The sequence below is a fragment of the Alexandromys fortis genome, unplaced genomic scaffold (genome assembly GCF_014885135.2).
Source record: "Alexandromys fortis isolate MF-2015 unplaced genomic scaffold, M_Fortis_MF-2015_v1.1 scaffold_60, whole genome shotgun sequence".
Lineage (NCBI taxonomy): Eukaryota > Metazoa > Chordata > Mammalia > Rodentia > Cricetidae > Alexandromys > Alexandromys fortis.
The window spans coordinates 3,322,278-3,344,905 of record NW_026067946.1 but is presented as its reverse complement, the minus strand read 5'-3'; the positions used below and the strand labels follow the sequence as shown (position 1 = coordinate 3,344,905).

Sequence of the window (22,628 nt, the reverse complement as noted above, 5' to 3'; positions counted from 1 at the left end):
AGGGAAGCTTGCAGGGTCCAAATTCTAGAGAAGGAACTGCGCACAGCTGGGGACTGCTGAGAGTAGGAGAAATGACCTTCCACTGGGAAAATCCCCAGCTTGTTATCTATATCAGGTGGGCAGCTCTGAGATTATGTACATATAGGTAACATTATATGGAGTGAGAGGATTGTATTTATGTATTTAGGAACCTGCGTGCACGTGTGTGTGTGTGTGTGTAACACTAAAAATAATTAAAGAAAAAGAGGCCATGGATTTGAGAGAGGGCGAGGTAAGGGATTGGAGGGTGGAAAGGGGAAATGATGTAATGACATTGTAGTTTCAAAAATAGCAAAGGCACTCAAACAAACATATCAACCATATACATGGCTTTAATGTTTTAACCAAAAATTAAATTCAGATATTTATTTGTAGGTAACAGCAAATGACCACTTTAGACAATTGAAATCATTTCTCAAGGCGTTTTTATGTAATCATGCAGTTACAGCACATAATAAAAAGGGGGTGAGAATGCAGTATAAAGCCTGTAGCTAGGCATTTAAAATAAAAGCTCCTCAGACAAGTTACAAATGTTTTTACAAACAAAAGTTCCAGGAAAAAATTGGGAGAAATTAAACCTTCATTATCGACATTCTAATACCAAATGACATGTGACCTACTGTGCAGCAAGCAGTTATATATTAAATGTCTGTATCCCATGATCTAAGACTAAATGCATTTTACATTCAAGTTAAGATACTTCAGCACCATTTCAGCTTTTCAAAATGGCCTACACCTTTGGAAATCTGAGAACGAAATATAAATGGTTGATTTTTAAAATTATGTATGTAAATTCAAATATGAGTCATGCATAAAGGGGGTCATTTTATTACTTAATGTACTATGAGTAAAATAATTTCTAAAATATTTCCTGACTAAGACTTTAGTATTTTCATACAATCTGGTGAAGATTAATGATCAGAAGTGGAAAACTTTTAGTGAACTACATATCCTCTAAATTCTGAACATAAAGATTTTCTGGAACTAGGCAACATATGCCACAGTCCCACTGAAGATGGGATCTGTGATCTCAATATCATGATATTATTACTTAGATGGCAAAGAGTTGACTTAACTAGGTTGTTTCTTATTTTTTATTAATGTAAAAACACGTTTCTTTTCTGTCCTTGCTGTTCCTTCTGTCATTCTCATTTCTTTGTAATTTTAGAGTTTAGTAGAATAGCTTGTAGTTTTTATCATTATTCTTAACAAACTAATTATCAATGAACTTGGTGGTCATTTAGAGACCAGACACTCAAGGGTTAAATATATGAAGGGTTGTGTTGGTACTTACAAACCATTCTGATGCATTTTAAAATTGAAGAAAGGACAGAAATGTGTAGGAATAAACAGCCTCTTAATTGAAAGAAAATCAACCAAAAAGCCCAAATTACATTTAAAAGGCAGACATTTCATGGGTTTGAACATATTTTAATTACTAGAAATACATATATGTATACAATTAGTAATTTTTAACTTATATTTTGAAAAATAAAGTATGGCTATGACAAATAGCAGTGTTTAAATTTTTAATTCTATAGACATTTTTAACAGTTAAAAATGAAATGAGTTGAGCCTAATTTTCCTACTTAGTAAGGTTAGGGACAGTCTTTGTTTTCCAATGTCTATTAAGTGCTTGGCTTATCCTGTCCCTCCCCTGATGATGACTAAGAGATAAAGTTCTCGTTGAAATTATTGTCCTAAACATCTAAAAGTCATATTATTAGCCTACTTTCCTATAGAGTTAAGAACCTTGGTGAGACAAGACCTTAAATCTCTGCATGCCGGTCTGGTTCAGTATTGATACTGACAGTAGTTTTTGTTTTGTTTTTTAAAAGCACGCATATTAAAATATCTCTATCAGAATGATTATAATTTGAAAGGATCATTCTACAGTATTAAAACTGAAAGGCAATCTAAGGCAAAGAGGTACATCAAAGAAGCAATCCCATTGATCAGATACCAGCTCAATCCAAGTTCTGTCTTTATATACTTATTGGTAAGTGTGTACTCAGGCGGATAAGAATCATGTGTACCGCGTTACCTGCTCTTGGCAACTGCCCCTCTCTGGCCCATCTCACCTGCTCCTGCCGCGGTGAGTACAGTATGGTGATTAGTAATGGTTACCCTTACAACTCTGTGACATATAAGACAGGATTCCAGCTCGCTGAGAAAGGTCTGTCTGACACATTCTGGCATAGGAGCTACCTTACTTGAGATTTTAATGCTGGTTAATGAAGGAAAACTTCAGCTTAAGCACCAGGAACTTAAAAGTCTAACTTGATTTTCTTCTGCACCTTCTGAATGAAAGAGTTTCCAAATTCAACTGCTGCAGTTTCACAGTTTGAAGTAAGGTCATAGCGGTCTCATGGTGACGCACAGTCCGTGTTTCGCAGAGAGTACCTGTTTCTTTCTTTCCGCCAGCCTCTCAAGTATGCAATGCTATGTGCTTCGCTAATTCGGAGTGTCTTTTGTAAATACACAGAAACATGTACGGCCAATTCCTAAAGAACCTAGGATGATGGTCCTGTGTTTCACACACTAGGTCATCTATTAGAAACTATTTCATTTTTTAGCATTCTCCTTAATAACTGAACATTTTAGAAGAATACTAGAGTTTAAAAAACATCCAAAAAAGGTTTTCCAGTATATTTTCTACAGTATTTTAAAGGTGGTTGTGGTGTTAGAGACTCACTGTGTAATCTCAATGTCAGCAGTGACTTAATTTTGCCAACAGTAAGATATGCTGCAGGGTATATCAGCTCTATATTGATCCCATGTCATCAAAATGATTTCCCTATGTTGCTAATCCCCACAATGGTCATGTGAAGATTGCCACATTAGACATTTCTGCCCACAGAAAGATTAAGTGTAGAGGGGAATATCAGCAAATACCAGCCTGGAATTTGGAATTATCTACTTCATTCCAAAACAGAAGCTGACTCAAGTCAGAGTAAAATTAAGCACTTAACAGAAGGGAAATTATCTAGTAATTTGAAAATGTAAACATAATTTTATATAGGGATGTAACTATCTGAATACACATATATTGTCATCTCTCTGCTATAGAGTAATTTCTCATGACAACCATTATGTATTTGACCTTTCTTCAGCACCAAATGTATCCATTCCTGCTTACACAGTAGGAATATCATCTTTAAATCAATCTATATTGAGTCAAATATAACCCCATCATTTTTGCTTCACTGGTTCCTGCACTTTCGAAAATAATCACTTCAAATTATGGCTCACTTATTAAAATGCCATTTTCCCTTTTGCACTATAATTTCAAAAGAAGATACGAAATCTGGGGTTCTTTGAAAGAGCCACATAGGCACCTAAAAAAATTGAAACACAGTTAATTCACAAAGAACATGAATAAGTATTTAAAATTCCCCAAATAATGCTGATTTAAACATTTAAGATCCAGTTACACTAGTTGTTGTGAGAGAGTTCGAACAAAACTTCCTTTGTTGTTTGCCTTTTAAAATACGTAAGTCCTTCCTACAAAAGCTAACCTATGTTTTTCATATTTCCAAACACCAGGCACTGCTTTATCCAATGGGAGTTGGGCTTGCTTTCTAATACCTGTATTAAGAGAGCACACGAAACAAGTCATTAGCAGGATAACAGCATGAATGAGCATAACACATAAGATTTTGGTAGGCCTTTTCAGAACTTGATGTAGCAATTTTCCTCCACCTCGGCACTCTTAGCTCACTGGTTGCTTCCCATGCCAGTCAGATAATTGACACCATTCTGGTGGGATGTAAACTCCACTCAATAATCTGGTATGTTCCCTTCATGTAGCCCCTTTCCCTCAGTCTTCCTACATGACTTGGGCCCTTTTTACTTCAGCCAGGCTACGTGCCTGGGCTTTCTCCTCACAGAAATTGTGGTTTAGAAATTGACAGCTTATCATTTGAATGCAGGTGTGTTTTTCCTTTTACAAGGACCAGTGATCAGCATTTCAACATGACAATACCTAGTTCATGGTTTTGTTCCTCTCTCTCTACCCATTAATGCACTGTTCTGCACCCAGAAGCAGGCAGAGAAGGAAAAATGCAAGATGGTGCAGAAGCCATGACTTTGCCTCCTGGTTCATGTATCACTCTTGCTCCCTGGAGTGAGCTAAAAGTGACATGCCATGAGAGTTAGGGAAGGACGGCAATAATGACAGCATGAGGTCACACACTTCACCATCACCCTGCCCACATGGCTTCACGTGCATTTTACTCCCTGCTCAAAAATGTCAGATAGTTTTCATGGCCTCCAGAAAGAAGCTCAAAATTCCTAGCTCGTTCTTCACTTGTCCTTTTGAACGGATCAGTTGACAACCCCAACTGGAAGGTGTCTTTGCAAACATTGCCTGCAATCACTTCCGCCAGGAAGTTGTCTGTGACTCTGATGCCTTCAGACATGCTAGCTTTGGTAGTTCTAAGTCCTCAAGGCCAAATTCAAATGTTATTCTAAAGTCAATTCTATATTTCTGGCGAGACAAAGTAATTCATGAATGAAGGGTTGAGTGGGACACTGTAGGCGCCAGGCCTCTCCTGGCCATGGCTATATAGTGGGAACAATCAACTAGACCCTGGCCATTTGGGGTAAGGAAAGATACAACATTAAAGAAATTTATGTGGACTACTCAGAAATTGCTATAGTAAGTCTACAAAGTAATCATTGTACCTATCTTGATATTGCTCCCTAATACCAGGTTAGAACTTTAAATACACAGTACACAGTGAGAGTAAGTAAGCAAATGGAGAATGAGTTATTAAGAAATATAAAACTTAAATGAATCAACTACATATTGATTTTCTATGATAAATTATTTTAGATTATGGAGCCTTCATTGATGCTGAGAAAAAACTCCATGCTTGGTGGACCAATGACCCAGGTAAGCTTTCTGTGCTGTGGACATGTTCAGAAGAGTGTAATTTTCCAGTATTATCTCTTTACTGTCATGAGCCTCATTTACTTCTAATAATATGATAATGCTTACAAAGTACAGAGTGACTCTGTTCCATTATGTAAGTAAGAAAAGGGTCCTGCGTGAGGTAACATGGTGCCTTTAAGCTACCAGTATCTCTGCAATATCAGTGCAAAGATGATGTGTGTTCAATTAGTCTTCTCACTGTTTGGAAGGCAAAACTAGCATAACATGAAGCAAACAAAGCTTTAATGGAGTCAGGCAAAACAGGTAGCAACCAGGCAAACTTACTCTACATTCTTCTTCACTAAAGAACTTCTGCTAAATATTTATGGGCTGAGATTCCTTCTAAGATTCTGAAACTGTTTTGGGGACTAAGGGATTTATGGAGGGAACACACACACACACCCTACACACATTTTTCAACCAGTACATGAAAGTGTACCTTGGAAAATGCTTTGAATTTCTTTGCATCCCCATCAGGGAGCATAGAGGATAGAGGAAAACCCATAGGTGTGGCTCCTACAAGCTCACTCACATTGTTTAATGAGCAATTTGTTGGTCTGGACCACAACAGAACTTGGCAGATAAATACTGCATCTTTCCACGTGAACACTGTTTAAGTTATAGTTTGAATAAAACATCACTGCATCATCTTTCTCTAGTATTGTCAAAAGTAAGAACATGGTTCCAACAATTAATTATTGCTCTGCTTTACTTACAAGGAAGCTATAGTAATAGAAGCAAACACCGATGCTGTATAAATCCAGGTGACAAAACTTGAAAGCCTTTCCCAGTTTTTTGGCTAATATAAAGAACAAAGCTCCTTATAAAAGAAATTACCTAGCTTGCCAAATAATACTCACGGTGAAATTGTGCAGCCTGAGGCATAGGCATGGTGTCCTGTGTAGCGAATGTCACAGCGTACAACATTGTTACTGTAGTCTGATTCAGGCACCAGGTAGCTGGGGTTTACACTGACCTGCACAACAAAAAGAATTGTGAGCTGGGTGGCAATGGTGGCACATGCCTTTAATTCCAGCACTCAGGAGGCAGAGGCAGGTGGATCTCAGTGAATTCCAGGACAGCAAGGACTGTTACACAGAGAAACCCTGTCTCAAACAAACAAACAAAAAATACCGTGATGAAAGATTTCTTATTCACTGTATACTGTTATTCCCTCCTACTTCTAGAGATGCCAAAGTGAAATTGCTAACTAGGAACTCAGTTAAATCAAGCAAGAAAAGTAGTTTAAGTAAAGCATATAGTTAAACACTGTATATATTACAAAGGAAGTTGTGTAAATTTCTCTGAGCTCTTTTTAAAAAGATCATACCCTGGGTTCCTTAAAAATTGTTTTGGAGGGTGTTTGTTTACTTTCAAGACCACGATTATTTAATATTTAAAACCAGAAAAAAGGGAATGTATTGAATTGTCAGGGTCAATTACATGTGTTCAAAGCCCCTACCTTTAGAATATAGTTTCCAGGTTGTACGTCTGTGATATCAATCCACTGGCAGTCTATGTCTGCTGCATAGGTATCATAACATCCTGGACTCAATCCCTGAAATCAGCAAAATTAGAAAAATTATATTATAGTGTATGGCTAGACCAAGCTAAAACAAACAGGCCAAAATGACCTTAAGCACCAAAGCAAACTTGAGAGATGATTTTAAATGGCACCGCTGAGCTCAAGTGACTGTAACATACAGTTTTTAGTCAACTTGGCCAACAAAGATAACAAAAGCCTCTCAACGTGCTTTAGGGATGTGGGCTTAGCTACATCTGGATTTGGGAAGAGTGAGCAATTTTTCTAACCGTAGTGCAGGACAGCATAGACAGGCCAACTCGGGATTGCTCGAGCCACAGGAGTGAGGGCGGTCATTGCCTGGGTTCCCACCTTGATCCGTTCTCATTTTATGTGTAAGATAGGAAATACAAGAGGAGGAACTTTTGGTCCCACCACACCCTTCTCTGATTCTGGCACCTTACACACTAAGCGACTATGAACTGCTGCCACTACCATTACTACTATTCCACCCGTGACTCTCTAAATTATGCACTGGATTAGATACCCATCAAAGACAGGTGTAAGTAATAAGTAATGCTCCATTTCCAAGTGAATACAAGTGTTTCAGAAATGCTGAAGTTACCACTGTTGGCATACACTTATAAGTCCCATTTTTCAGAATGCTGAGGCAGAGGAACAATTTAAGTCCATGAGTTTGACACTGGTCTCGGTCACACAATCTGAACATGAATGTGAACATGAAACTAGTATAACAAAACTAATAAAAGTCAAGTTAGGGATCCTGTTCAAGAGACTATTGAGGAAAAAACTGAATACATCACTTACAATGCAAAACCTGCTAAAAAATTGTTAAGACTTGTATAGAGAAGGATGCACATAAAAAGAGTGAGATTATGCCAGAGAATGGGGGAGCTTATGGTACTGAAATATGTACAACCCCCTCCCCAAGTGTTCCATCTTAGGATACAATGACCGACGTGTTATTTTCTGAATAGGGAAAATAAGTGCCCCAGATCCTCTGCTGGTGATCACAGAATAAGAAGGCAATCTCTGGACGGGTACATGTTTACTATATGGGTGCCTTTCATCTTTCACTTAAAGCATATGTCTTGCCCCTCCCAACCTATGTTAAATATAACTGCTTCCCTTTCTAACCACTTTGATGAGCTAAGCTCAGAAGAAAGAAGTATGGTCCACACATGTAGGTCACTAAAAAGCTTCCGGCCACAACCTTGGAATCTGCTCCCCAAGATGACGACTGCTGATGTCTTTGTGTCCTGAGTAATGTACATTCAGGAGTTACTTGCCAAGAGCTGGGCTGGAGTAAAATTATAATGTCCTTTTACAAATTAGGGTTTTGGATGGAAGTACTGACATAGTTTTTAACCGACACACATTTTCCAATTCTCAAGCATACAATAGTGCTTAGCCCAGCACTATTAAAAACAAATTCATCTAGAGGACATCTGACATTAATTACACTGGAAGTTTAAATATACATGTGTGGAGAAGGAAATGTGTCTTTCTGTTCGCATTTGCATTACTGAAAGTGATGCTGTTTCGAGTGTTTTTAAGAAACTGACTTCGACTTTTTGTTCTAACTTTAGGCACTATTCCCTGTTAAGCCTGAAGGTGGAAAACAATGGTTTTGCAGGTGAGAAAACAGTTGTACATTGCCAACAGTTATTTATAACCAATTACAGAATGCGGAATGAAGGCAGATGTTTTAAGTCGTTCATATGTATTCAGAGAGTAAACTACTTTCCATTGTGTAGCAAGGATCCACATTGACCTTCTGTGATCACCAGCAGGGGCTGCAGGCACAGCTGGAACCACTTTAAAAGCAATTTGCACCACCCAGTCCTTTGCCTTTTCCCAATTGCTTTCCAGTCGATAAGATAACCTCAAAATGAAACAAAGGCTTGAAGAAAAGAAGGGTGGGGGAGAAAGAAAATAGCCAAAGACGTTGTCTTCGTCATCTCTGGATATCTGTGGGTTCCTGATGTCTGAGCGCCAGCCTACCTGTGTGTGTGCAGTGCACGCAAAGCGCCTATGGTACCCGTAGTCACAGGATGTGTCCTCGAGACAGAAACTTGCTTTGTGGCCTTCAGCCACTCTCCTCTGTGTGTTGGCATCAAGCAGGTCGTAGTGGCTGAATTCATCCATGCTGTGGTAATGTCTAATGTCCCACACAATGATAAAACAACAGTCAGTGACATGTAGAGAAAATAATGAGGACAGTGAGTGACCTCCTTGTCTCATAGATTCGATGGTGTTATGCTCACAAATTCAAACAGGGCAAGTTTATCTTCTTGTCTTTTAATTTCTTAAAGGTTTATTTATTTTGCATATGTGAATGTTTTGCTTATAAGTTACATGTGCACCATGCATATGCCTAGTGCCCAATGTCAGAAGCAGGCATTGAATCCTTTGGAACTGGAGATGATATATGGGCAGTTATGAACTGCCATGTGGGTACTAGGAATGGAACCTGAGTCCTCTGCAAGAGCAGCAAGCACTCTTAACACTAAGTCATCTCTCTAGTCCAAACCTCCCTCCCTCTTTTTAGATGGGATTTCACAGTGTAGCTATGGCTGTCCTGGAACTTACTCTGTAGAACATGCTAGCTTGAATTCAGAGATCTACCTGCCTCTGCCTCTTAAGTGCTTGGAGTAACGGCATGTGCCACCATGCCTAGCTAGCTACCAAGTTCATCTTCTTGGAGGGATATTCATGATAGATGCTTTTGTTTTTCTAAGAAGGACATAAATGAATCAAAACTGCAGGCTTTTAACTTTTCTTGGTAAGGACAGAGTATCTGTTTCTTAATACAGGGCTTTATCTTTGAACTTTAAATAGAGATAATTGAATATCTGCTTGTGACCTGTGGAGTCTCAGGTCTATGTCCCTGGGTGTCACTTCTTGATGGTTTTAAACAAGAGCTTTACTCAAGGGAACTTGCTAGGACCGTCTAAAAACTAGAGTTCCAAAGTTTTAAAGTCTTTTTGGAAGTGCAAGAGGGAAACAATAGCATGTTTTTCTACTACTATTATTTAAATAGTACAAACTTTCATATCAAAATATAATTTAAATAGTCTTTCTATTTTAATATGGAAATTATGCGGCTGAAGTCTGCTTTCCTCTTATTCATTAAGTAGAAGGCTCCTGAGCTCTTCCTCATCTCGCATGGGAAAGGGGCAGCAATGAGAAAGTTTGGATTTCTGTGAGAAGGAGACCACACATCAGGATTTCCTGGCACCGACTAGTTGGCACATGACCTCGGCAAATGATGGCATAACCATGTGTAATTTAAAACTTAAAACCTTTAAATTTATAAAGAGTAGGGAAACCCATCCGGGGCTGATATGGGCCTTTCCAAAGATGGAAATGGATCATTCCTGAAGTCTGTCTCATGTGTGCTCCATTGAGAATGGCCTCTGAATCCTTAAAGATAACCAGCTGCACACGGTCTGGTCTATAGCAGACACTTTTACAGACTAGTCAATTCTACCGTTCGCCATTATAGTGTCCTTTCCACAGTTTTAACGAACCTGACTTAAGTTTCCAATTCAAAAGATAATGGGATTTAGTGGTGAAGGGCCTATTTTTAAGGTTTAACATCGTTCAAGGAACCAAACGGTATAGTAAAAGTTCTAAATCTCTGGCTTTAGGTAAGACGTGTGAATAGTTATCTGAAAGCTGTAAAGGGCCCCAGAAGCATGAGAGGCCCGTCCACTTACTGGTGACAGCTGTGCCACTCCCAGGAATATCGAGGGCGGCTTGGTAAGAAGTCAGATGTCCCTTGGTTTTTCACTCTTTGGGGAAATCGCAGCAGTACCCTGTGATCATAATCTCTGACATCCGCCCTATATGCTGAACTGTGATTTTAGAGAAGAAATATTAGAGCCAGTGAATACCTATGAAAAACAAAACTAGAAAGAAGAGCTCACTGTTACAAGGTAGTGTCATCTCCCCTTCCCCAACTAGCCTCTCAGGGCAAAGAGACAGTCCTGAGCTCCTGTCCAGTCCTGGAAGAATAAAAACGTATCTGGTGGATGAGCAAATGAAGGACGATAGGAAAAACCTACAGAGCTTGAAATTAGTATTTACACTAAAAAACAAAATGATTGACAAGAGACTGCTTCTAAAAACTATGAAATAACTATAGTAATGATCACGTGCCTAAAAAGATCCAAGATGTCTATTCATAAATTGGTAGTTCTAAGAGATAAAGTGGGGAAGCACTCTAAAATAAGACAGCTAGCTTGAAATAGACAGCTTTATACTTCACTACTCTCCACTGTCTTCCAGAATTCAGTGGTGTGGTTCATGAAAGACTCGGGAGTGAAATTCAGCTGGAAGTTCTTCCCTTATCCCTGCGATTATAAAAAAGTCAGCGAGGGAAAAAAAGGTTCATAAAGCACTTCTGGGACGCTACTACGTTTTAATGGTCTGGGTCGGAATACTATGAGTGACCCATTTTACTCAAAGTACCACCAGAACTACGCAAGCATCTTCTGCTCCCTCTGCTGGCTGCCAGCGGCAAAATCGGATAATTCCAAATCTAGAATAGCTATTTTATTTTGGGACAGACGGGAAAACAAAACTCTTGCTCACAGTCTTATACCAAAACAACCCAGTTAATCACGGCCTGAAAGAAATGTGGAATGCGGTCTTTACCAATAGGGGGCGCCACCGTGGCAAACACAGCCCTAGACCATTAGGGAATAATAACCAGAGATTCCTTTCTAGCCCCCCTCCCCCATGTTGTTGATCGCTGAGTCCTGTATTGTAGAAAGCTTTTGGAAGTAATTTGCCCCAATGCCTAATAGGAATCTTGGTAAAGAACCTGAGACCCAGTTTCCAGAATAAGGATTCCCCGCCCCCGCGCCACACACCCGATTTGCGCCTCTCAATGAGGCGGTACCCATAAGAACATTCCAAATTAACTCTCTCTCCAAGTCAGCCTGCCCAGGAGGTCACGTCCCACTTCCCAGTCCTTGTCCCACTTCCCAGCCCTTGTCTGCACTGAACAGCCGCAGAACTAGGTGCCTGGTGATCCCAGGATCAAAATGGGGAGCCGGGCTGTGGAAATCCATACCTGGCCAGGCAGTTTTCTTCCGCAGCGCATCTCAGGTTGTACATAGACATCTTCTGGACATATGTGGATGCCTGGATGTAGTAGGGGTCCGGCACCAGGTCCGGCAGACCTAAAAATAAGACAAGCAGATGACCTCTGAGTCCAGGTCCCCTCTTTGTCACCCTTTGCCCACCAAGTCCGCCGGGTGGGGCTGAGTGTGTGGAAGAACAGGGAGCACCAAGGCTAGGAAGGAAAGGGAAGAGGAAGCTGCTGGAGCCAGGAACGCGGTTTCCATCAGATTCCAGAGTTGGCGGGTCAGGCGAGGGGGAAGTGGGGGGGGTCGAGTCTGGGGGGACCGGAGCCCGCCATGCTCAGACGTCTAGACAGCACCGACTTGCGGCCAGGGTGCCCAGGTGTCTTAGGTTCACCTGGGGGTGCTTACCGTACTGGAAGTAACCAGTGCCATATCCGGGTCGGTACCTGCTCCCAGGCCGGGGCCTCTCGTATGTGTCATAGTAGTTGTAATAGGGATTGTCGTCGGAGTACTTGTAGGGATTGTTGTAGGGGTCGTCGCCCACCATGCGGTCTACGTGGCTGGGAGGTCTCAGGTTACTGAGCTGTGGGGGCTGTGGCGACTCAGTCCGGTTCCCTGTGCGCCGTGAGGCTCCATCGCGAGCCCCCGACGGCGAGTAGCCAGCTTGGAACCAGTGGCGGGCGGCGGGCCGGGGACGGCTGGCGGCGACCCCAGATGGGCTTGGTGTCCGCGCGCGAGCAGAGGCCGTGCGGTTGTCACGCAGCAACAGAATAGGCGTTCGCGGCTGCGGGGCGGCATTGCCGTCGGATCCCGGTGCAGTGACACTGGGGTCGCGGCGACGCTGCGGTTGATACTGCGCCCCCAAGCTCAGCAGACTGAACACCTGCCCGTTGTTCTCCCATTGGATTGTCTGGCGCCAGGCGCCCGGGGCCGCGGGTGGCTCGCGCGGGGCCTGCGGAGCGCAACGTAGAAGGGGACAGAGCTGCAGCGGCCCCAGCAGGAGCACGGTCCAGGCGAAACGCATGGCTCTCCCGGCTAGTCCCTTCTCGGAGAGGACGTGGCTGGGAGAAAATGCAGACGGGGCTCAGATCCCGCGAAGGAACGAGACCTCTTCGGGCCAGGAGGAGGGAGAGGCGCGGGGATGGGTCGCAGTGAGTCGTGCCAAGGGCGGACGGCAGACCCTGCCCCCAGCCCAGGCGGCCGTCGGACGTGGCACCGTCTCTCTCTCTCTCCCCTTTCCCAGTCCTGGAAGGCGACCGGGAGCTGCGCACGATTGTCCCGGAGAGCGCACAGTGTCTGGAGTAAAAGAAGGGGGGAAGATTTTAAACTTTCTGACAAGTTTGCAGTTACACAAGCCGTTCTGGCCTCACTGCCCCTCCGCTATTTGTTCACGTAATGCGATTGGAAACGTGCAAGGCGGACAGCTCCTCCACTCTGCCCCTCCTCCCCTTCCCGCCCCACTCCCCTCCTCCCCAGACACGTTGCACAGGGAGAGTTAAGGGGAAAGAACAAAACGGAACACACATTCTGAGACACACTCGGCTTAATCTGGGCCGAACATGCAGGAATTTCAAAAGACTCAGACAGGCGAAGGCAGCCAGGCCGTGGGCCCAAGCCAAAATATGCATGAAGAAAAATGCTATTAGGTCACCAGCCCTGGAGAGGCGGGAAGTCAAGAGGTGGGGAGAGCGTTGGGGCCAAGTGTGCATGTTGGGATGGGGGAGGTTGTGACTAACGTTTATCCATAAAGAAGTTAAACCAGACGAATTTCCCAATGCACACTCACCCCGCTTTTATGGGAAGCGCCCTCCTCAGCAAATAAACCCCAGGATATCAAATTTTGTTTTTCTGGCTGTAGGTAATATGAGAAATGGGTTACAAATCTGTTTCCTACAGTGAGTATTTTAATAACCAAAGTGAAAATTTACAGCGAACAAAGTTTGCTACGTTGAAGCAATGACTCTCTCTCTCTCTCTCTCTCTCTCTCTCTCTCTCTCTCTCTCTCTCTCTCTCTCTTTCTCCAGATAGCCAGACCAATTAGCACTTTAAGTGACAATGAAGATCTTTCATGCCTACTGTGTACTGGAGAGTGGGAGAGTGCTCAAAGACGTCTTCAGGTAGACAGACGATTGATTTGACTTCTTGCTCTTTCTCTTCTGTGTCTAATAAGGAGGTTTGACGTCACACTTTAAACTCAAATTACCAATATTAAATGTTGAAATTCAATAAAGTGTCCAGCAGCAGGTTTTGATTCCTTTTGCGCTCTAAACAGAGGTGTTACAAGAGCAACAGCCTTGGAGTTCAGAGTTCAGTACAAAGAAGGCAGTAGGTGTGGCCAGGAGAAGGAGTGGGAGGACAATCTCCGGCTGGGGAGAGATGCCTAATAGACCAGCTATTCACATCCCACTCAGGGTCCCGGAAGCTCTGGACCCGATTCAAAGGAAAATTGCTACTTAGTGGCCCTGTTTAAACGGCTAGGCAAAACCAGAGTTTAGCATCCATTTTATTGTTCCCATCATAGAGCTGTTGTCTAGACACACTTTGCTCTCACCTCTTAGTCTCTGGCTTTTCATAACTGATCACCCCACAGAGATGGTTTGGTGGCCATCTGCTAGTTTGTCTGCTCCACAGCCATTTCCCCTTTCTTACTGTTCTTTGGGAAACTCTGCGGGAACCTCTGACCCCACCTCCCCAGCCCCAGTCACCCCATTTCCCCACCCCTGTAGTGAGGTTGGACTGAGAAAACATTCACGAGACTTCATCACTTCAAGAAGTGGTCATGAGATCTGTTTGTCCTAATGAAGCTGCCTTCCTAGAATCTGAATGTCAAGTTGGTCACATGGCCAAAAATATTCCTCCTCCCACCGCTAGAAAAAGTGACAACTTCTGGCTCTCCAGCGTTCCCTTCAAATTCTCTCTCATGTGTTCTATTGTGGATTAACATAGTTGGCTTCTGTCTTCTGCCACTGGAGCATCCTGACTGGCAGAAGGGGGTGGGGGTGGGGGGACAGAGAGTCCAGGGTAATGCCTCTGACTTTTTGAGTCAAGTTAGATGGAGCCCATACATGACCACATACCTTTCTTGGTCACCAAGGGATATGACACAGAATTTTGCCCATATGTGGTAAATATATTGCATTATGATAAAGATAAACTTTAGGAACAAAAATACTCCAGCCAGTCAGCTGCGAATCCTTCTCTGAACAGAACCATCTCTAAGATAGCGCTAGTTGTCATTTTTCTGGCTGGCTGAAAGATTTAATAACTACTGGATTTCTCTAGACCTGGTAAGGGAGATAGAGTTAAAAAAGGAAAGAAAGAAAGAAAGAAAGAAAGAAAGAAAGAAAGAAAGAAAGAAAGAAAGAAAGGAGGCATCTGTAATTTGGATGGACAGATGAAATTATAAGGAGAAGTGGAAGAGACTGACTATAATTATCTTTCATCTGAAAAAGTCTCTACATCTGCCGAGGAAGAGTTCATCTCCAGAAAAAAAGCCTGGGGACGGTTATTACTTGACCACAGGTTTCTGAGGGAAGACCTTTGCTGTGGAGGTCAAGTTGGATCACAAGAACAAAGCAGCTCCTATTGGGAGGGTAGAAAGTATGTCAGTTAACTTGCCTTTGTTTCCAGTTCTGGTATTTTGGGAGGGAGGAAGTGGGAAAAGGGAAAGGAGGAGAAGGGAGGAGAAGAAAATGCTTCTCTGTATATGTGTTTTATTATTTTTTTTCTGGTTCTTAGGTCTTTGTCAGATTGAACAAGCCAAATCCTCTTAAAAGTATTTTTCCAAGTTTCAAAATCTCTGATTTTCTTGAATATCCATTTATTCTATTTTCAATTCATTCACTGCATTATGAATGAATTATGGCCATTAATTACATTAGTTACATTATGGCCATTCATATTGCAAAAATAATTCCCCAAGTGACTTTAAAATATTGGGTACTTTTATGTATACATAGGATAGAGATAATTTTCACCTTTTAAGTCTTTTCCATTAGCGAAACTCTATTGCACATTTATTTTACAGAATCTCATAAGCACATTTGTGCTTTGCAGAGCAGTGTACTATATAGATGAGTTATACACAGGATCACTAAACATTCACAGTGCATGAGGCTCATCGTTTTCTCCCAGTTTGCTTCAAAAGACTTACAACCATTTCGTGAAAACAGAAATAACTGCTCAGAACAGTCACAATGTGCCTTGTTAATTTTCTTTACTAAACACACACATATGATCATATACGCACAACTTCAGGGGTTGGGGGAATATGCCAATGGGTTCACTGGCACAGACTCTAAATGCCATAAAAGAAAAAGAAAAGCTCATTTTCTCCCTCTTTCATTTCCTCTGAACTCTCTTGCTTGAGACTTAGCTCTCTGTGAGAGCTAAGGCCACCACATTGAGGACAATAGAAAGTGTTTGCCACCCTGGAGTAATACCGTGTACCCAAGCATGTGCTCCTTTCTTAGAGGCAAAATGACTGCTTTCAAAATTAGACAAACCAGTTTCTTTACACTCAATGCTTAAGTTATTAAAAAGAGTAATACTAGCAGCAATTATAATGATGATAGTAACTAGCTGTGTCAAGATGCCCCAGCTCTTTAACTTTGGTAAGATGCACAGCTGATTCCAATTTGAAGCCAGTTTTTTTTTTTGTTATTGTTTTTATGTTTGTGGACAGATCTATGGCTTATATCAAAAAAAGAGAAAATCATCCCATCCACCCCCATCTTTTTATTTTTTAAAGCAAGGTTCCATTTCTACCAAGAAATAAAAGTCCCTCCCCACTCACATAAGTTCTCATACAAGCTGCATCTACTTCCTTCCCTTTGGCTCTCTGAGCAGCACCGTGGAAGTAGTCAACAAAAACAAGTCCCTGACTAAAGGAGTCAAGAAAGAAGCCAAGAAGAAGGTAGTTGATCCATTTTCTAAGAAAGATGTATGATGTGAAAACTCTGTCTATTCTCAATTTTAAAAAACATTGAAAAACACTCATCACACGGATTCAAGGAACCAAAATTGAATCTGATGACCTCAGGGGTTATGTGTCCGAAGAGAGTTTTGCTGATGTACAAAATGACAGAGTTGCGTTTAGAAAATTCAAGCTAATTACTGAGGATGGTCAGGGCAAAAGCAAGACAAAACTGGTTAATATATTGATTGCAGACAGCATTGGGGAAAACGTAGATAAGACCTGCAAGTCCAGTTATCCTCTTCACAATGTTTGCCTTAGAAAAATTAAAATGTGAAAAAACCCAAGTTTGAATTGTGAAAACTCATGGAGCTCTACTGAGGACGTGTCAGGGGCTGAAGTTGAACGAACTGATGGATATGAACCAAGAAACTGTTTTAAATTCCAGACTTCCAATAGTGATAAATAAAAAGTCTTGTTTGCGAAAAAGAAAGAACGAGAAATTAAAACACCAAGTCTCCAGAACTTGCTAGAGAAGTTTATATTCACAGGATATGGAATTATTCAGAAAGTTAAAAATATAAAGCGGGACCTTTGAATGATCAGAACCAGAACAATAACTCCATAACCAGAGAACCAGTGTGTGAGCATTGACTCTTTGGTTTGGGGGCTAGAGAGATGGCTCAGAGCTTTAGTGTGCTTCCTACTCTTCTAGAGAACCCAGACTGGTTTTTCTGCACCAATCAGGCTGCTCACAACCGCCTGTAGCTCTGACTCCAGGGAGAATGACTCTCTCATCGGGCCTCTGTGGATTGTGTGCACACAATCACACACAACCCCACCCCACCCCACACACACAAAAATAAAAATGGAAAAGTATGTAGCACAGAAAGCACATGTGAATCTTGTTCTTCAGTAAAGTTCGCGGCTTGTGTCGAGTTTGCTGACACCCTGTAGTTTTAACACAGCAAAGGAAATCACCCAAAAGAAGTGGAAAATCAAAGCGCAGAAGCACATTAAAGACAAGAAGCAATTATGACATCTTACATAAGAGGGGTGAACTGAGTGTGTAGTGAAGGTATTGATTATCAGAAAAGATCATCGAAAAAGTGCCACAGTGAGATACAGATCCCCAACTTTTTCTCGCTGGAGCAGAAGGAGACCAGCGAGTGGACTTGAAAGCTAACGGCGACCTTACAGGCCTTGCTCTCCAGCCTTGCTTTCTGCCACATGCCACTTCCAGGTACTCACCCAAATATAAAACGTAGACAGTTGGTACACATTTGTGTGTTAAGACCAAACTAAAAAAAGAAAATAAGTAAACAAACTGTCTAGAAATAGCCCAGAAATAATGAATTTTAAATATATCTGGCTTGCTTACCTAGCCCCTTTGGCCACCTAAGGAAGAAAAAAGTGGAATTTAAGTGTGGGGAATAGAAAAGTATTTTATTCTGCTGTCTTTAACTGATCTCCCTACGTGAGTACATCGAGAATGTTAGGCTAGCAACACGGAAAAATGGGAAGAGAGGATCTGAGAGGATAATAGACCTTTGAAACCAATGAATCAGTCAAAGTAATTTGTTTATATTGACCACAAAAACAAAGTGTCAGCCAGTTGGCAAAATCATTCATAAGTGGAGTCCAAGTAATTTGATTGGGCTGGTCGGCAGTCCAGTGACAAAAAGCGCAATTGTAGGTGCTATGGGGGTGTTGTCAGGGTTGTTTCTATTAGTGATAGGAAAGGGTGTGCGGTGAGGTCCAAATCCTGGCTTACTCACCTCTCAACTCTCCCTACAGTTCTCCATCACCCTAAAAGTTTTATTTATTTATTCTCACACTATGCAGTCATGGTCTTCTGCTATGCGAGAAGGGACATTGTGAAGACATTTATGTGTATTCCAGGCACCTCTAGCATATCTCTGCTTTAAATTTATCTGTTGTGCACAGCTCCCCTTGGAAGCCCAAGAGGAGCATGAGATAACAAATTGCTCACACTGCATTGGGTAATACATGGAACTTGTCCTATGCAATGATGCTCTAAGAACATTTGAAAGTGATCTGTGTGTTTGGGGTGGAGACAGAGTGGAAAGACGATATGGTGTGGTTGTGGAAGAGAAAACCTGCTTCCTAATTGTGCTCGAGAGAAGCCATACGATCTTCTTAGTTTCAGGCTGAACTCAGAACCCTGCATAATCCGAGCCAAACAGTCAGTCCATGAAGATCTTTCAAAGAAGGGCAATGAACACTGTAACTATTGTTGTAAGCATTGGTTTCTGTGGCCTCTGCCTAGTGTTTCTTCTACATTTCAGTTGTTTTCATGAATTGTGGTTACCTCTTCTAGAAGGTCCAGGGAAAACAAGAATCAAAACAAAGTTGTAGATCTCAGTCACTATTCTAGACCAGTTATGGGAATAAGACATATCATTTAATCTTCATTTTCAATGCTTTATACGTATTTTGGAGTTAATTAAATCACAAGGGCCTATAACATAATGGCATATTAGAAACTACTGAATACATTCGCTATAAATTAATATGGAATGAAATTTTAATCTATACAGACTCAAAATGATTTGTGTCTAAGAAATCTCTGATGCCCATTGTCTTAGTTAGGGTTTCTATTGCTTTGAAGAGACACCGTGACCATGGCAACACTTACGAAAGGAAAACATTTAATTAGGGTGACTTGCTTACAGTTCAGAGGTTTAGTCCATTATCATATGGCAGAAAGCAAGGCAGCATGAGGGTAGACATGGTGCTGGAAGTTAGAGTCCTTATATCTTGACTCATAGGCAACAGGAAGTACTCTGGGCACTGGGCAATAACTTGAACATATATGAGAACTCAGAGCTTGCCTCCACAGTGATACACTTCCTCCAACAAGACCACACCTATTTAAGCAAGGCCATTCCTCCCAATAGTCCATTCCCTTTGGGGTTCATTTTCTTTCAAACCATCAGACCTATACAATTGAGCTGTGGTCTTTTAGTAGAAGAAGAAAACAATTATAAAACAAGCATTAATAAGAGAAGTTGGCAACTTAATTTTCTACATATGCGACTGTACTTCTGTGCTTTCATTAATAATAATCATTTCTAGTCCTTGCCATTTATTATAGTAATGGCACCATGCAATGTGCTTTAAATGCATTGCCTCATTTTATTCTCATAGCAATCTTGTGACAGTGGTTATTTATATTTTTGTCTTATGAATAAAAAGAACTCCAAGCTTTAGTAAGATTAAGCAACATGCTTACCAAATATTGGCACCACTAACTTTTGAATCCAAGTCTATGTAGAAAGAAGGGAAACAATTGCTTCTTTCATCTTACTTCTTTTTGTTTAATTGTTGGAAGAAATAAGCTAATGATTCACTAAAGACTACGTGGCAGTGAGATTGTGGCCAGGCCAGTTAAATTACAAGGCTGGCAATGACTATCACCCTCATGCCTATGGCTTTGGGAATCAGTCTGATATGCAAATTAGTTGAAAAGTGACTAAGAGAAGAAATAACAAGGGTGAAGGAGACAGGCAGTCCCTGCGTGTGTAACAGCGGGTCCTTGAACAAATGACTTAACTATTCCTAGTCTTAAATTTCTCCACAAAAAAATAAGGATAATAAAACCAATCTTGAAGGGCTGTTGCTAGCACGAAATGTTCGTAAGTGAACGACAGAGAATCTAGCTCCAATTAAGCACCAAGTAGAGAGTAATTGGCATTACCGCCTGGTATTTGAATGGTAGAATTTAAATGGAGACAAAGATTCTTTGTACACAAACAATCATGATGAAAGATGTTGTCTATAAACATGGAGAGAGAAGCAATTATTTGTTTTATCCAAATATTTTTATCCTTATTTTGTTTTTATTGACAATTTTATATGTGTATATTTTGATTTTGGGTAATTTTCAATCTTTCTCAATACCCTCATTTAGTCCTCCTCTTTCTCCCACTGAAGCCCTTCTTTTTCCCAACAGGCTCAATGTTCCTCCTACTTGGCGTGTGTGTATCTGTGTTTTCATGAGTATGTGTCCCACTGAGTTTAATTATGGTTGCTTCTATGAGCATGAGTGGGAATATCTCCTAGAACATGGGCAAGTTATCACTGGCTGCACCACTAAAGAAAAGAACACCCCCTCCCCTAGGACCAATTATCTGACCATGGTCCCTCAGTAAGGAGACCTTGTGAGTCCCTTCCTCATGGGTGATTAAAGAGTAACAGGCCCAATCTTGTGTAGTTCATTACAGCTGCAGTGGGTTCTGGAATGTAATGGCCATGCCGTGTTCAGAAGACATCACTTCACAGCCCTTTTCCCCAGTCTCTGGCTCATACATCTTTCTGCTTCCTTGTCTGTGCCCTCTCTAAGACTTAGGGGATAAATAGATGTCCATAGGGATAAGTACACCTATGCCACTTTTTCTCATCACTTTGACCAATTGTATCTCTTGGCAAAAAGAAGCCCTTCTGAAGGCGGTTGAAGGCAGTCTGTTTTGCTACCTGGAAAGAAAATTAAGATATAAAGAAATGTCAATTATTAGTTAACATTATGCTAATATGTACTTCACACAAAATAAGATGCACGATCTTCAAGTATATGACTTGGTGGGTTTTAGCAATATGTATGTCAATAAATCCAGTGCTGCCATCAAGACATTGAATATTCCCATAAACTCCCCCTGAACTCACTCCAGTCCAACCCACTAAACCACAGCTCTGACATTCTTTTTTCAACCAGTATTAGTTTTATCTACTCTGGATGTTTTCCTAAGTGGAAATTACACAAAGATCCCTTTTGTGTCGGCTGCTCTTTTGCTCAGGAGGATGTCTGTAAGAGTCATCCATACTGTTGTTCCATCTGCAGCTCATTCGTTTTCTTCACAGCAGTTCATGTGGTGAATGTGTCATCATTTCAATCTTTTTATACTGGGCTTACGGATGACACTGCTGTGGTGATTCACCTACAAATTACTCTGTGCATGGACATGCACATCCTTTTTGGGTGAACATTAAGAAACAGAATTTCTGCATCCTTAGAGCATTTACATATTGACCTTCGTGAGGACATGTCAAATGTTTTAAGTACTTCTTTATTCTTCATTGATGCCAAGAGTTCAGTGGCAGTCCTTGTACTTCCTCGGTATCATTTCCACATTGATGCTTTTATTTTGTGAGTGTGTATTTGTGGGCACATGTATATGTTATGCTGTATACGTGGAGGTCAGAAGACAACTGACCTCCAGGGGTTGGTTCTCTTTGACCTTGTGAGTTCATCAGGCAAGTGCTTTTACTCACTGAGGCCCTTTTCCAGCCTCTCTTATTATCATTTAATCTGAATTTCCTTAGTCATTTTGAGTATTTCAATGTGCTGCTTTACATATACCACATGTTTGTGATTTATCTATAAAAATTTCCTTTATGCAAATTATAGCATGTGGATTTTCTTGGATTGTGGAAAGGCTCTTAAAATGGGTTCTGGCTACAGAGCTCATGAGGCATATATTGTGAGTACTAATTGTGTATGTGAGATTAACCGTTTCCTTTTTTAGATGACATCTTTTAAAAATAGATGCTTATAATTTTGATAAAGCTCAATTGTCAATTTTATTTTCTTTTGTGACTAGTGTTTGTTGGAGGAAGCCTCTTCTTGGTTCCTGGCCGCTCAGCCCTGAAATAAACACACAGAAACTATATTATTCAAATCACTGCTTGGCCCATTAGTTCTAGCTTCTTGTTGGCTAACCCTTGTATCATAACTTAACTCATCTCTATTAATATGTGCATTGCCACATGGCTGTGGCTTACCTGATAAAGTTCCGGCCATCTGTCTCTGGCAGGGCTATATGGCTTCTCTCTGACTCAGGCTTCTTCCTTCCAGCATTCAGTTTAGTTTTTCTCACTTACCTCTATTCCCTGTACAGACCCAAGACAGTTTCTTTATTAACCAATGGTATTCACAGCATAGATAGGGGAATCCCACATCAAATATTTTTTTAAAAAAAATTCTAAGAAATTTTGTTCCAGTTTAAGGTCACAAAGAGTGTTGTTCATGTTTTTGTCTGAGAGTTTTCATAATTAGGTTTTTAACCCTTATAAAACATA

General features: G+C 41.1%; 1 protein-coding gene across 2 annotated transcripts; it reads right to left on the bottom strand.

Moving 5' to 3' along the window:
- Positions 1 to 353: 353 nt before the first annotated feature.
- Lox (lysyl oxidase) lies at positions 354 to 13,012 on the bottom strand. Of its 2 annotated transcripts, XM_050149294.1 has the most exons (7): positions 12,023 to 13,011; positions 11,602 to 11,710; positions 10,241 to 10,378; positions 8,523 to 8,679; positions 6,438 to 6,533; positions 5,836 to 5,951; positions 354 to 3,627 (listed from the first exon to the last, which is right to left on the bottom strand). In XM_050149294.1, exons 1-7 carry the CDS (start codon positions 12,636 to 12,638, stop codon positions 3,621 to 3,623), a joined length of 1,239 nt encoding a protein of 412 aa, XP_050005251.1. In that variant the 5' UTR covers positions 12,639 to 13,011; the 3' UTR covers positions 354 to 3,620. The 2 variants fall into 2 exon arrangements, with proteins under 2 accessions (XP_050005251.1, XP_050005252.1); XM_050149295.1 differs by lacking the exon at positions 354 to 3,627 and having other exon boundaries at positions 5,832 to 5,951; positions 12,023 to 13,012.
- Positions 13,013 to 22,628: the final 9,616 nt, after the last annotated feature.